At 46.4% G+C, this 14,483-nt stretch overlaps 1 protein-coding gene across 1 annotated transcript in view; it reads left to right on the plus strand.

Annotated features, from left to right (window-relative positions):
• Positions 1-13,989, plus strand: part of ALK (ALK receptor tyrosine kinase) — a 680,627-nt gene extending 666,638 nt beyond the window's left edge. The window contains exons 26-29 of the mRNA XM_044261833.1: positions 993-1,094; positions 10,019-10,153; positions 10,865-10,955; positions 13,114-13,989. Coding sequence (XP_044117768.1) covers positions 993-1,094; positions 10,019-10,153; positions 10,865-10,955; positions 13,114-13,800 — 1,015 coding nt within the window. The 3' untranslated portion in view covers positions 13,801-13,989. The remainder of the gene's footprint in view (positions 1-992; positions 1,095-10,018; positions 10,154-10,864; positions 10,956-13,113) is intronic.
• The last annotated feature ends 494 nt before the right edge of the window (positions 13,990-14,483 follow it).

A 14,483-nucleotide genomic window follows, 5' to 3' on the forward strand; every position in this document is an offset into this window, starting at 1 on the left:
TCCCCTCACACAGGCTTGTTATCATCTCACATCAACCCAAGAAGTAGGGTGAGGACGGGACAGTAAGATACTTTGAGAGAGAGACGCCCCATTCACATTTCTATCACTGTTCTCTTATAACTATTCTGGAGTATTAATAGTGTTCATTATTAATCTCTCCCTGAGCCTAATTTATAAATCAAACTTTATCATAGACATGTATATAGGAGAAAATCCGGGGACCTGTAAGATTTGGTACTATCTGTGGCTTCAGGCATCCACTGGCGGTCTCGGGAGGATATCTCACATGGATGAGGGGAGACCATTGTCCATGTTTGTTGAAGTTGTTACTCCGGGCGACTGGTGGGGAGCTGCCTCCCCGAGCACACCCCAACAGGAGAACGCAGGGCTACGGGAGAAGCTGGCTTCAAAGGCGCGAGCTAACTTACTAGTTTTTGTTAGTGATGTCATTAACGCAGCTCATGATGAAAACTATTCGGTCGCCTCACAACTTGGGAGGCAGCTCTGCCACCGGCCCTGTGCTCTCAGCTGGGGTGTGCTGGGGGGAGGCAGCGTCCCTCTGGCTCCCCAGATTATTTGCTGAGCTCCGCTATTGAACGAAACACCGCACGAGTCCCACGGAGGATCCAAAGCAGACAAGACACAGGCCCTGCTCTCAGTGCCCCCGGGTCGGATCTTCCGTGACTGTGGGCCTCGGGCCCCGGCTGGAGTACTGTTAGTCCTTGTGAGCTAGAACACACGAAACCCCTCTAGGGAGACGCGCCCATCTGCTAGCGGATACTCTAGTCATTACAGTGGGCCGCTTCCTGTTAAATGACACCAAAGTTCTCCCCTTCCTTTTCAACGACCTGTGTGCCCCCCTCTCCTTCCGAGGCCCGAGAACCCCTCATTCATCTCAGTCCTGGAATGGCTGCAGCCCATGGTCGCCTGGCAGAGCTCCCCCTCGGAGCCCCACTCCGGGACCAAGCGTGGGTCTCCTCTTCTCCCCACAGAGCCAGCTACTACCGCAAAGGAGGCTGCGCCATGCTGCCCGTCAAGTGGATGCCTCCAGAGGCCTTCATGGAAGGAATATTTACTTCCAAAACGGACACATGGTGAGTCTTTGCGCGGCCGTCCTGAGGGTCTCGCTGTGGGCCTCACACCAGTGCTCCCGAGCAAGTGCTCCCACGCTATCTCACGGGGAAGGGGCAGAGGAGACGCGTCCATGCACCTCTGCGCAGGGGCTGTTGGAGGCGGGCAAGGATCCGAACCCACAGAAAGGCCTGTGGGGCACAAGTTACTCCCCCCACCCTGAGGGCTCAGGCATCGCCGAGACTCTGCCTTGCTGACCAGTGTCCAGGAGACGCCGAGCCCCCTCGCCGGGGACCATGCGTGGAGAGACACAGGATTTGGGGTTTTTTCTCCAAACTCCAAAGTTGGGTTTATTCCAGGAAGGCAACGTTGAGGTAATATTAGAAAAATTGATCAATGACATTCTCTCCACCAACAGAAAAAAGGAGAAAATAATTATCAGCACGAAAGTGCTGTAGGCTTAGTGGGGTTGGGACCCATTCTACAGGTAAAACTGAGAGTGGAAAACACCGCACGTGAGCTCTCCAGAACTTACTCGTCCTGCACAGCTGACACTTCGGGCTCCCAGACCAACAGCTCCCCACGTCCTCCTTCCTCCTGCCCGTGCAGCCTCCAGCCCGCCCTCTGCTTCTCTGATGCCGCCTCGAGGGGACAGCCTGCAGCAGGTGTCCCTCTGTGTCTGGCTTGGTCACTCAACACCAGGTCCTCCGGGTTCATCTACGTGGTTGCAAATGGCAGGATTTTCTTCTCTTTGAAGGCTGAATAATATTCCGTGGTTTATACACACGCCACGTTTTCTTTATCTATCATCTGCCGGTGGGTATTTAGGCGACTTCCACACGTTGGCTGTTGCGAATAACCCTGCAGTGAACTCAGGACTGCAGATCTCTCTTTGAGATACGGGCTCTGTTTCCACTGGCTGTAGACCCAGAAATGGGATAGCTGGATTGTAAGGTAGTTCTGTTTCTATTGTTTTGAGGAAATCTCCGTGCTTTTTTATATTTTACACTCTGTGAGAACAACATAGAATTTGAAATGGCAGATTAAATCAGTGCTATTTGCCAAATACACGTGCATGTGTGCACACACGTGCACACGCATCCACACACACATGCACATGCACATACATGTGCACACATGCACCCACACATGCTCACTCACCCACATGTGCACCCACGTGAACACACACGTATGCATACACACATGCACACACACACATGCACACACGCACACACACCCACACGCACACACACATGCTCACTCACCCACATGTGCACCCACGTGAACACACACGCATGCACACACAAGCACATGTCCATACAAACACACACACATGCACACAACACAAAAGGAAGTCTTCTTTACTTGTATAAAAACTCACAAGGACAAAAAAGACAACAATGACAAAAATTTGGAAACTGGGTGGTACCTTACTTAGGAAACCGGAACGTTATATCAAGGTCCAGAAACAGCCTGGTTCACACTGCACAAAATCCCAGAAAGGCCCAGAAGCTGAAGGTGCCAGGCACCCCCAGCCGCAGAGAGCAGCAGACAGGAAACTTGGTTACAGGTGTGTTTAAAAAGTAAGCAGATCCTTGGCCCATCTCTCCCTTACCATCGCACAAAACCAGGGGTTCCCTCTGCGAAGAGATGGAATTAAAGCCTTTCTGGTATTGGGCACATCAAGACATCACTGAGGATGAATCTCTGTTAGAAACAGGGATACATCTTTTTTTTAAAAATAGGGCTCTGCAGACACCATGATTTTATCCCAGGATACTGCACTGATTTTGGACGTCCGGCCTCCAGAGCTGGGAGAAATCAAACTCCTGTGGTCTCAAGCCAACAAGTGTGTGGCGGTTTGTTACAGCAGCCACAAGAGACTGATACTCCCAGGGAAACACGCAAGCCAGCTGGCCCCCCAAGGGACAGGATCCACAAGAGCTTCCCATCGGCTTTGCACTGTCCCAGTCATAAAATACGAACAGGCAGCCAAGAACCCACGAAGGCTTGAGAGAAGAGTCTAATCTGAAAGAAACAAACATGTAAAGAGGGAACTTAGAGGAAGAAAAATTCAAAGCTTAGGAAAACTTGTAAAAACCCTAAAATCCTCAGAAAGATAAATTATTGCAACCATAATCTAAGGATGAAAGATTTTTTAAAGCAAGGTTTTTAGAGAAAAGAGTTCTTCGAAAGTAAAAATAGAGAGTGTTCAAGTAGATGGCGCATTAGTCCCCTGAAGTTTGTGTGACTGCACACAGCAACGTCAGGTCAGGTATCAAGGTCAATGTCAACAGTGATTGATCTCGTTGATAGCTTGTGCCCTTGATATGATGTGATGAAAATGACATCTAACCTCTGTGGTCTTTCTCCCCACACCCAACAACTCCCATCTAATCATAAGAGAAGCAGACGAATCCCAGGTGGGCATTCTACTAAAGCTCAGACCAATATTCCTCAAAACTGTCAAGGTCGTCAAAACCAAGGAAACCTTGAGAAGTTGTCACAGTCAAGAAGAGCCTAAGGAAACATGACAACTATGTATAATGTGATATTCTAACGGGGTCCTGGAACAGAAAAAGTAAATTCAGCAAAAGCTAAAGAAATCTGAATAAACTGCAAGTTTTAGTTATTAATGATCCCTTAATATTGGCTCATTAATTGTAACAAATGTACCATATGAATGTAAGACGCTAAAAGTAGGGAAAACTGGATGTGGAGTATGTGGGAACTCTGTGTATTATCTGCTTCATTTATTTACAATCTAAAACTGTTCTCAAGAAATTTATTTTTTTACTAAGATGATAGATATGTAAAAGTAACAGAAAGCTCGGAAGACAGAGTTGAATAAATCATCGAGAAAATAAAACAACTAGGGGCTCCTGGGTGGCTCGGTTGGTTAAGCATCTGCCGTCAGCTCAGGTCATGATTCCAGGGTCCTGGGATCGAGCCCTGGGTGAGGCTCTCTCCTCAGCGGGGAGCCTGCTTCCCCCTCCACCTCTGCCTGCCCCTCCCCCTGCTTGTGCACTCGCTTGCACTCTCTCTCTCTCTCTCTCTCTCTCTGTCAAATAAATAAAATCTTAAAGAAGAAGAAGGAGGAGGAGGAAACAAATATAAGCAAATGGGATATATAGGAAAGAAAGGAAGAGAAAATTAAGAGGATTAGACTATTAGGTCCAGTTAGCTGACAAATAGGAATCCCAAAAAGAGTGTACAGAAGAAATGAAGGGAATAAAGATATCAAAGAAATAATTCAAGAAGATTTGCCAGAACAGAAAAGCATACATGTTCAGAACAAAAGCATCCACCAAGTGCCAAGGTCAATGGATCAAAAGAGCCACATTGAAAGCATGTCATCATGAAATTTCAGACCGATGGTAATCATGATTCTGTAAGCTTCTAAGGAGAAAAAGAAAATAATTGTAGTATAATATGGTCAGAGATAAAAACAGAAAGTCCAAATGGCATCGAATTTCTCAACAGCAACACAGGAAACCAAGAAGACAATGAACAAAAGTCCCCAGATTGTGAAAGCCTGTGTGGAAGTAACGTCACGAAATGGCAGAGCCACAGTGATCGGAGCCCCGTCTCTGACCCGCGTTGGTCCATGTGAGCAGGAGCCTTTGTTGTTTTAAGTTGCTGAGATCTGACTTACCCAAACCCGGTGGATCTCAGTGTGGTCCTCGGATCAACAGCACGGGCATCATGTGTTGGAAACACAGGTTCTTAGACCCTACCTCACGGCTAATGGAATAGGAAGTCTAGGGGTGGGGCCGAGGAATTTGTGTTTAAGGAGCCCTCCAGGTGATTGCATGTGCACCAAAGTTAGGGCACCACCAGCTGCCCGATCCAGATGCAGAGAATAAGTTAGGTAATTAGGTAATTGTTCTGAGCACTTGTCTCTCCTATGAGCCAGGAATCCTACTTCCAACTGTCTACATTAGACGGACATTGACAAAAATGGACTCGGGCAAGGATGCTCGCTTGTAACATGGTTTGTAATAGAGAAAAAGCACAAAGTATCCTACGTCTCCCTCAAATGGGGAATGGAAAATAAATTGTGGTTTACTGATATCACGGGAAAGTCCCTAGCGGAATAAAAGAGCACCCCAGACACCTGTATCAACACGGATAAATCTGTATGCAAGCTTGGGTGGAAGAAAGACAAGTTCCAGAAGGGTAGAATATCATTATATATCATTTTAAATACAAAAGTCAAGTCTATAATACAGGTTCTTTACTGTTTATGCTTTCACACATTGTAAAAACTATGAAAACACAGATGGGAAGGCTGCATTCTAACTTCAGTGGGGGGAGGGGAGAGAGGAAGGAGGAGGGGAGACAGGATGGGACTTTACGATATCGATCTTATTTCTTCCAAAAGAAAAGGAGAGTGCTCGCTTCGGCAGCACATATACAAAAGAAAACGAGACTAGGCATCTCAGTACCTAAATATCTATCAAATTACATTTTCTTTTAAAAGTTTAGATTGTTTCCTAATTATTTCCTAATTAAAACACTTAAAGACACAGGTAAATTGCATAACCTCGGATACTGATGAGGGCTGGCGAGACAAAAAAGCAGATGATCAAGAGTGGAGGGGTGGAGGGCCCCCGGGAGGGAAGCTGCTTAATACAGATGGTGGGGAAGGCTCCATGGAGGAGGTGACAGTCTAATGCCTGAATGGCAGAAAGATGGAAAGATCTGGAAGATCTTTCCAGGCTGAAGAGGAAGCCAAGTATAAAACGCCAGTGGCAGGAACAAGATGACTGTGTTTGAGGAATGAAAACAAGTCTTCACAGCTGGCCCCTCTAGTGAGCACGGGGGCGGGGGGTTTGGGCAGTGGTAGGTGAGTGAGAAGGGCAGGCAGGGGCCAGACGTAGAGGTTAAGGGATGTGGGTTTTATTTAGCACACAATGGGATGCCCCCTGAAAGGCTGAAAGCCAGAGTTTGACAAGGTCTTTAAATATACATATATAATATCACTCCAGCTGCTAATGAAGAGAGACTGGAATGGGACAGGGAAAGATGGGGAGAGCCTACCCATGTCAAGATAAGAGAACAGAGAGGCTAGGCTCAGTGGTGGGGAGAGCGTGGGGGGGGGCGGTGTTAGCAGTGGCAGGATTCACGCTCTGTCTTGAAGGTGGCTGACAGGGCTGATGAAAGTCGGCCATGGAGTGGGAGGTGTGGAAAGAGTGAGATCAAGGGCGACTGCTAGTTGCCATCACTGGAGAGAACGGAGGGGGTGAGTCGGGTGTGGAAAGAGCTTTTGCGCAAGTCCAGTATGAGATGCCTGTAAGACGGGCCAGCGGAAACATTGAATGGACTTCTGCTCTGAGTCTGAAGGTCCAGGAGAAGTGTAAAAGATGTGGAATCAGCCGGCTGCATATTTAAATACAACACAAGGTTTTTTTTTTCTAAGTGTAGCCGACCTGTAATGCACAACATAGAGATTGCACAAGTCCACACACGACGCTGTGCTCCCACAACCTGGCCGCCGTCTCTCGCCGTAGAGCCCTATTACAATACCATCGACCTATTCATTCCCTCTGCCCTACCTCCATCCCCAAGACTTACTCGTTCTGTAACCGGAAGCCCATACATTTTTGACTCCCAGTTTTCCAAAAACTGTGCTCCGCCCTCTACCACACCTCAAGACAATCTTCCAGGTGTGAAGAGGGGAAAATAAAATGTAACTTTAAAAGACTGATAAGCACAGCACAACTCGTGATTTTTAAAACCTTTTCATCCGATTAGCTTCATTGAAATTTTTGAAGTAATTTAGGCAACAACCACTTAATCTGTTTCTACAATTTCAGGCAAAGCAAGTTTAAAACCAAGAGCAGGAAAGTGGGATTTTTAAAAAAATACTTGTTTTTATTTGACTTTGAATGCTTCAGTGCAAAGCTGTGGACCCTATTGCTCCTAATGAGGACAGGCTTATAGGTGATTAAAGAACCATCTGGCATATAAAATACAGATTTACTTGATCTGTGAGGTTGCTAGACAAAAGATGACCAGTTAAAATTGAATTTCAGATGAAGAGTGCGTAATTTTTTAGTATAAGTACATCCCACACAATATTTAGGATATACTTATATTCTAAAAGCATTTCTTATATTTCCTGATCAAATTTGCCTGGATGTCCTGTATGGTTATTTGCTAAAGCTAACAGCTCTCCCTACCTGAAATTATCAAAGTTCTATGACCTGCACTACTTCTTGTCCCTTTGAACTTCAAACCAAGAAAATAAACATCTATTTGCCACCTGTATGCTGGTTCTCTCAAAGGATACTACAATCTATTTCCTCTAGCTATCTAGACGGGCAGAAAACAGACATCTGGAATACTTGAGGCCTTGCTGCCAGGCCTTTGCATGATTTTTACTTATTTTGTTTTGCCTTGGAGGAAAACAAACCACCAAACAGAGAAAAATAATATATGTACCAGGCAACTTGTAGGTACCAGAGTCAAAGGATCTAATAACGTATTCCAGTCTGTTTCAGATTAATTGCATAATAACCTCTGCTTCAGCCTTCTCACCTGAAAAATATGGAAAATATCTTTACCCAATGCTCCTCACTAGAATCTTTGAAATTTCACCAAGCTGATGTACTTTTTGTCCCTTTGGATATGGAGGAGCTGTAGTTCTCTCCAATTTTTGATAAAATATTTATTAACATCCAAAAACTACAACCAGATACAAAAACAAAGATAGATGTGCTTTTCCCCCCGAAAAGCTAATAATGTAATTCAAAGTTTAAAATTGAAATTTTAGGGGCCCCTGGGTGGCTCAGTGGGTTGGGCCTCTGCCTTCAGCTCTGGTCATGATCTCGGGGTCCTGGGATCAAGCCCCACATCTGGCTCTCTGCTCAGTGGGGAGCCTGCTTCCCCATCTCTCTCTGCCTGCCTCTCTGCCTACTTGTGATCTGTCTGTCAAATGGATAAATAAAATCTTAAAAAATAAATAAATAAAATAACTAAAAATTTTAGTCAAAATATGAAAGGAGATGATTCTGAAACATATTTTAAAGTTCATTTAAAACAAATAACAAATGAGAATTCAGGTGTATTTCTTTAAAAAGAGAAATAACCCCAAAAGTGCCTACCAGGTATTAAAGCATAAATATACAAAAAGTTAACATAGAATGGTCTCAATGCAAGAAACAGACATAGGGACACCTGGGTGGCTCAGTCAGTTGAGTGTCTGCCTTCGGCTCAGGTCATGATCCCAGTGTTCTGGGATTGAGTCCCGCATCAGGCTCCCTGCTCAGCAGAGAGCCTGCTTCTCCCTCTCCCTGTGTTGCTCCCCCTTCTTGTGGGCACTCCTCTATCTCTATCAAATAAATAAATAAAATCTTGAAAGAAAGAAAGAAAGAAAAAGAAACAGACATAGAGATTAAGTGAATAGAGAGCCCAGAAACCTGTTTTACACGCAAGTCAATAAGGGGGAAAGTATTCTATGCATAGTGTTGGAAGCGCGGTTGTTTGCAAAACAATTCAATTCAGAACACTTACCTCACACCATGCCCCAAACTAAGTTCTCGGATCCAGCTGAGGAGGAAGAACAAATACAGGAAACAGCAAATACTCATCTAATCTTTAGTGAAAGAAGGATTGCGTAATCTGTAAAATAGATGAAGGAAATCACAAATTAAAGAAAAAATAAATTTGGCTACCTAAACACAAAATTGTTGGTAGTTTTAGCAAGCCATTGATAGATGTGCTTCAATTTTGAATAAAGGTGAACATCTCTGAAAAAGTATGTCTACAAATCAAAAAGAAATTGGATAAATACGAAACAGCATGTAGCTACAAATGGGCAAAAGATACAAACAATTCATGGAAGGGAAAAAAAGGAAGTCAATTAATAAATACTTGAGAAAACACTCAACAGTGTTAATTACCAAGTCGATATAATTTAAAAGGTTCTATCATTTTTTTTTCCTTTAAAATCATTCCAAGTTGTCATTTTTGATGATATTCAATGTTGGTGACTGTCCGATGCTTTCACACACAATGCTGGCCGCTTGTGATCAGAATCACACTTGGAAGTGTGGCAGTGGACAATAGGTGTCAAGAACTTTTTGATGTTCGTATTCTCTTGGTCTAGTAATTCGATTCGAATTATCCTAGATTTTACTAGATTATCTTAATCCTAAATTCGAGGAGTTTGTCCTAAGAAAGTTGTCCTTTTAAAAAACACATCACAGATTTAAAAGATGGTCCCCAGTCTTTTAAATATTTGAAAAAATTGAAGACAGTATGGAAATGACAAGGCACGTCGTGGCACAACGACTCGATGGAATGTTTTATGGCCATTTCAGATGTTTCTATGAGCACAGAAAATGTTTATGCTATAATAGAAATTGCAAAAAAAGAGTCAAGGTTCAAAATTGCGTTTGAAATAGAACTGCAGTTATGTAAAAGAAATCTAAGTACAGAAACTTGACCAGATCAAAAAAATAACATGCTCATAATGGTTATCTTTTTATGGAGCATCACCTGTGACTACTTTCTCATTCTTTTTTTTATTTTTATTTTTTTTAAAGATTTTATTTATTTATTTGACAGAGAGAGATCACAAGTAGGCAGAGAGGCAGGCAGAGAGAGAGGAGGAGGAAGCAGGCTCCCTGCAGAGAGAGAGGAGGAAGCAGACTCCCTGCTGAGCAGAGAGCCCGATGCGGGACTCGATCCCAGGACCCTGAGATCATGACCTGAGCCGAAGACAGAGGCTTTAACCCACTGAGCCACCCAGGCGCCCCTCTCATTCCTTTTTTTTTTTTTTTTAATTTTTGTTGTCCGTATTAAGAATTCTCAACTGCAGGAAAACATGTAATAAAATTTAAATCTAATGTTTGTGCGTATGTGTGTGTTTCTGTGTGTGTATGTCGGCATGTATATGTGTACATATGGACCTGAATGATCTCTTCTGTCCTGTGCACAGGTCCTTTGGAGTGCTGCTGTGGGAGATATTTTCTCTTGGATACATGCCATACCCCAGCAAAAGCAACCAGGAAGTTCTGGAGTTCGTTACCAGCGGAGGACGGATGGACCCCCCTAAGAATTGTCCTGGGCCCGTGTATGACTCTTTTTTAGAAACATTTCTACCAGTTGCTAAAGACGGTTTTTCTTTGCAAAAAATATTGCAGCCACACACACTTCTTTTGGTTTTAAGATGGAGGGGGCAGATGGTTGACCTCTTTTAAAATGCCCCAGATTAGGAGTGTGTCTGTGACTTCAGTGAGGGGAGTTCGTCTTCCGGCCCCTTGAATGCAGTAATGTCATGCCTGAAAAGTTATCCTCTGTCGGGGTGGAGACTGTGGACTCCCTCAACATCCCCTGGCGGTCTGTGTCTGGGACTCTTTCCACCCCTCCCCACTCCCATGCTGCCCTGCACCATCTGTCTTAAGTCTCCTTTGACTATTTCCATTCCCTGCATTTTCTGCTGCCCTGTCTGGCATCCCTCACCTCCTTCCCACAAGCAAGGCAGATGGGAAATAGAATATTCTTCCCCAGAGGTGACTTTAGTTGGGAAATGCAATCAGAGGAGCCATATTTCACGTCAATGCCAGGATGTCTGTTCATGAGCTCTGGAGTTCTAGCACCTTCACACCTGGGCACGATTTCTCGGCCCATCAGCAGAGGGCAGCAGATGCCAACCACATGGGACCTAGATGAGGAGTTGCTCTCCAAGACGGTGCCCCCTCTTGTCCCCCTTAGAGAAGTGCTGGGAAAATGTATTCACCCCTCTTCCTCCTGGTTTTAATGAGCGTGTTTGCTCTTCTTTCAGATACCGGATAATGACCCAGTGCTGGCAACATCAGCCTGAAGACAGGCCCAACTTTGCCATAATTTTGGAGAGGATCGAATACTGCACCCAGGTATAAGCATTTCCCCCCCTTGACCAGCCTTTATATGGAAAAGATGGCAAACACCAAACTGCGAAATGAAAGCCAGCCAGAAAATATGAGTTATTGACGACCATGAGCGTGATTGTCGATCTGTGAAGTAAGCTGAGTGGTGCCTCTCTTTGCCCATTTTGTCTATCAGCACCGGCTACTGCCTCTTCCTTCGCCAACACATGACGCAGCTGCAGACCTCCCAATACTATTAGGGAGTCAGTTCACCTCCTGAGTAGCAACTGAATCCCTCCTGGGTAGCTAATGTTTTTATTTTTTTAAGACAAAACTGGAGCATCAGTGCTCTCTAATGTTCTCTACTGTGGCTAGAGAAATAATAATGTGAAATATTTCCCAGTATAGAATTGCTAAACTGGATGCCCAGTGACAAATATTAGAGGGATTTGAGGAAGGAACAAGGGAAGCTGGAGAAATCTGAACATCACAAATAGGATTCGTGCAGCATCTGTAACACACAAATCATTTTTCCTCATTTTTATCCTCAGATTCATAAAATATCCCCACTTTCCAGATGAGTTGAGGCTTGGAGAGGTTCTCCAAGCCACGTAGTTTCCTGGCAGTACCGCTGGTCCCTATGCGCATCCTTCTCCCATTTCCTTCAGAAAGGACTCTAAATTCTCTTTCTTACACCATTTTGGCAAACCCTGCCTCCGGCCTCAAGAAAGGAGAGGCCAAGAATTCATTCCCCCCTGCCCCCGCCTATCTGTGCATGGACCCCCGTTCTCACCCCCCTCCCCATGTGTCAGTGGAGGGGGCGGCCCTCTCCCTCAGAGGAGCCCCTCAGCCTGCACCACCAACTGCCCCTCAGGGACCCTCCCTCCCTCCGGCACTATCTCCCCTCCACACCTCGGCTTCTTTCCCTCTCTGGGCTGTCACTGTGCCAGGGTGTGTGACTCTGAAGAGTATTCTAAAAGTCGGACAGGGAACCACTACCTCCCCAAATCGCCTCATCTTGGTTGGGACAGAAGCTCAGAAGGGAGGGGAGTGGCTTTTATCTAGATGGACTTCGTCTGTCAAGTTCTGTGGCTCCTTCAGAAAACTTGCTATCCAGTGAACAGCATCTTGGGTGATTATACTGTAATACTAATGGACTAGACCCACTTAACTATATACACGTTGGAGTAATTCTTCTCCCAGGCATATAACATCCCTCTTAAAAGCAGGCAGTTCTGTACAAGCATATTTTGAATGACTCCCCATAGAGAATGAATAATTAACAGGGAAGGAAGTAAAGAATAAGAGAATCCGAAGGTAGTGGTTTTTATTCTTATACTCTTTTTATTGATGACAACTGGACCAACACATTCTTCTGCTACACTGAAGCAATGGTTTTCCCAATTTGCATAAAATATTAATGAATGAAATTCCCCCAAGCTTAAGTTTTCCTTCCACAGATTTTCTTCAGATCTCTGGCAAATGCTTCTGCTGTTCTGGGTTACCATCCATTGCTATAAAAATGATCTAGCACAGACTTGGTTTCATAAGGGGCGTTCCTCATAGCACGGCTGTACCTTCTGGGCTGCAAAAGGGTCTGGTCGGATGCAGACCAGATAAAGCACCACTGTGCCCCCTGCACACAGAATGGCACGATGATATAACACAGGGCACGTGATCAAGTGTCGCCCATCCAAACACGATGAAGTGGGAGGTAGCTAGGAAGAGAAGAGGTAAATCTTGTGAGCCAACACAGCGTGTTTCCTCCCTGCCCCTCCCCCGTCCCGCGTGTGCATACACACACACACACACACACGTGAGGTCACAGCCTTTTCAGTGGAGGGGATTTGATTGGGAATAGACTGGAATTATTTTTTGGACGGGTTTATAATTTTTCTAAATCCACGAATCTGTAGGACCCAAAGGCGGTCTCTGGGAAGCCACTCCCCTGTGCCCAGACACCTCTAGACAGGGCTTACCCTCCACACTCTTCAAGGATGAGGACGGCTCCCCATTCCTCTCCTATTCCCCAGTGTCTGTGAATTAATATATTCCCAGTGAACACCGGACGGTCTCCTCATCTGGAAAATAAGTCTGGATGAGACGCTCGCTAAGGTATCCTCCAGAGCCAGCACTTCTGGTCTGTGATTCAGCGTCTTAATCTGTTCGTTTCTCCCGCTTGCAGGACCCAGATGTGATCAACACTGCTTTGCCCATAGAGTATGGGCCGCTCGTGGAAGAGGAGGAGAAGGTGCCCATGAGGCCCCAAGACCCGGAGGACATTCCTCCTCTCCTCGTCTCTGCCCCACAAGCCAAACGGGAGGAAGGCCAGGACCCCGCTGGCCCGCCCCCCCGGCCTTCCACGTCCTCTGGCAAAGCCGTGAAGAAGCCCACGGCGGCCGAGCTCTCTGTCCGAGTCCCCAGAGGGCCCGCCGTGGCAGGAGGACACGTGAACATGGCATTCTCCCAGTCCAACCCGCCGTCAGAGCTGCACAAAGTCCAGGGATCCAGAAACAAACCGACCAGCCTCTGGAACCCCACGTACGGCTCGTGGTTCACAGAGAAGCCCACCAAAAAGAACAATCCCCCCGCAAAGGAGGAGCACCGGGAGAGGGCACACCTGGGGCGCGAGGGAGGCTGTACTGTGCCACCGAACGTGGCAGCCGGTCGACTCCCGGGCGCCTCTCTGCTCCTCGAGCCGTCCTCGCTGACGGCCAGCATGCAGGACGTGCCACTGTTCCGGCTGCGTCACTTTCCATGCGGGAATGTCAACTACGGCTACCAACAGCAGGGCTTGCCCCTCGAGGCCACCGCTGCCCCCGGCGCCGCTCATTACGAGGACGCCCTTCTGAAAAGCCAGCCTGGGCCCTGAGTCCCTGCCCGGCCCGGCCCCTCACTTCTCTTCCTTGGGAAGCTTGAGCCCCACGGAGGAGGGACAGGTTGTGGCTCCTCCAACACGAGAGACCAAACGTCCCTTTTCATTTCGTGCCAACTTGTTTTCAAGTGCCCCCTACACAGCTCTATTTTCAAAACGCTTTAGAGAAAGGTTTGGAGCATGGGTTCATCTTATTCCTTCACAAAAGACGACGACATCACAGGGACAAGTGGTGACTGCAAGGGCCCCGGTTCGGTGGCAGGAGGTTTCCTGTGCATGGCTGACTCCCGTGTCCTCCTGCTCCCCTCAGATGGGGTGTGCTCTGTTTGGCGCGGTCCACACTAGCTGCTCCTGCGTCTCCGAGTTGGAGTCACGGGTGTTTCCCGACCTTGCGGGTGTGGACCTGGACCACGCGAGGCGGGGAGGGAACAGACACCAAGGCGTTATTTACTTGTCAGGAGCTGGCAGGGGGAAAGACGTTCTTTACCAGGAAAGGAAAAATCAGACAACTAGAGGCAATGTCCCTTTAGGGGACGTCTGGATGCTTCCAAGTGTGCCGATTTCGCTGGTGATTGTAAACACGTGAGGACTAGTTACGGTACCATAGAGAAAACGCGCTTATATCCATCAGAACGGAAAGCAGATATTCCGCGGACTCTGAGGATGATAACGACACAGCC

This window comes from Neovison vison, chromosome 8 (assembly GCF_020171115.1).
Source record: "Neovison vison isolate M4711 chromosome 8, ASM_NN_V1, whole genome shotgun sequence".
NCBI classification, from domain to species: Eukaryota; Metazoa; Chordata; class Mammalia; order Carnivora; family Mustelidae; genus Neogale; species Neogale vison.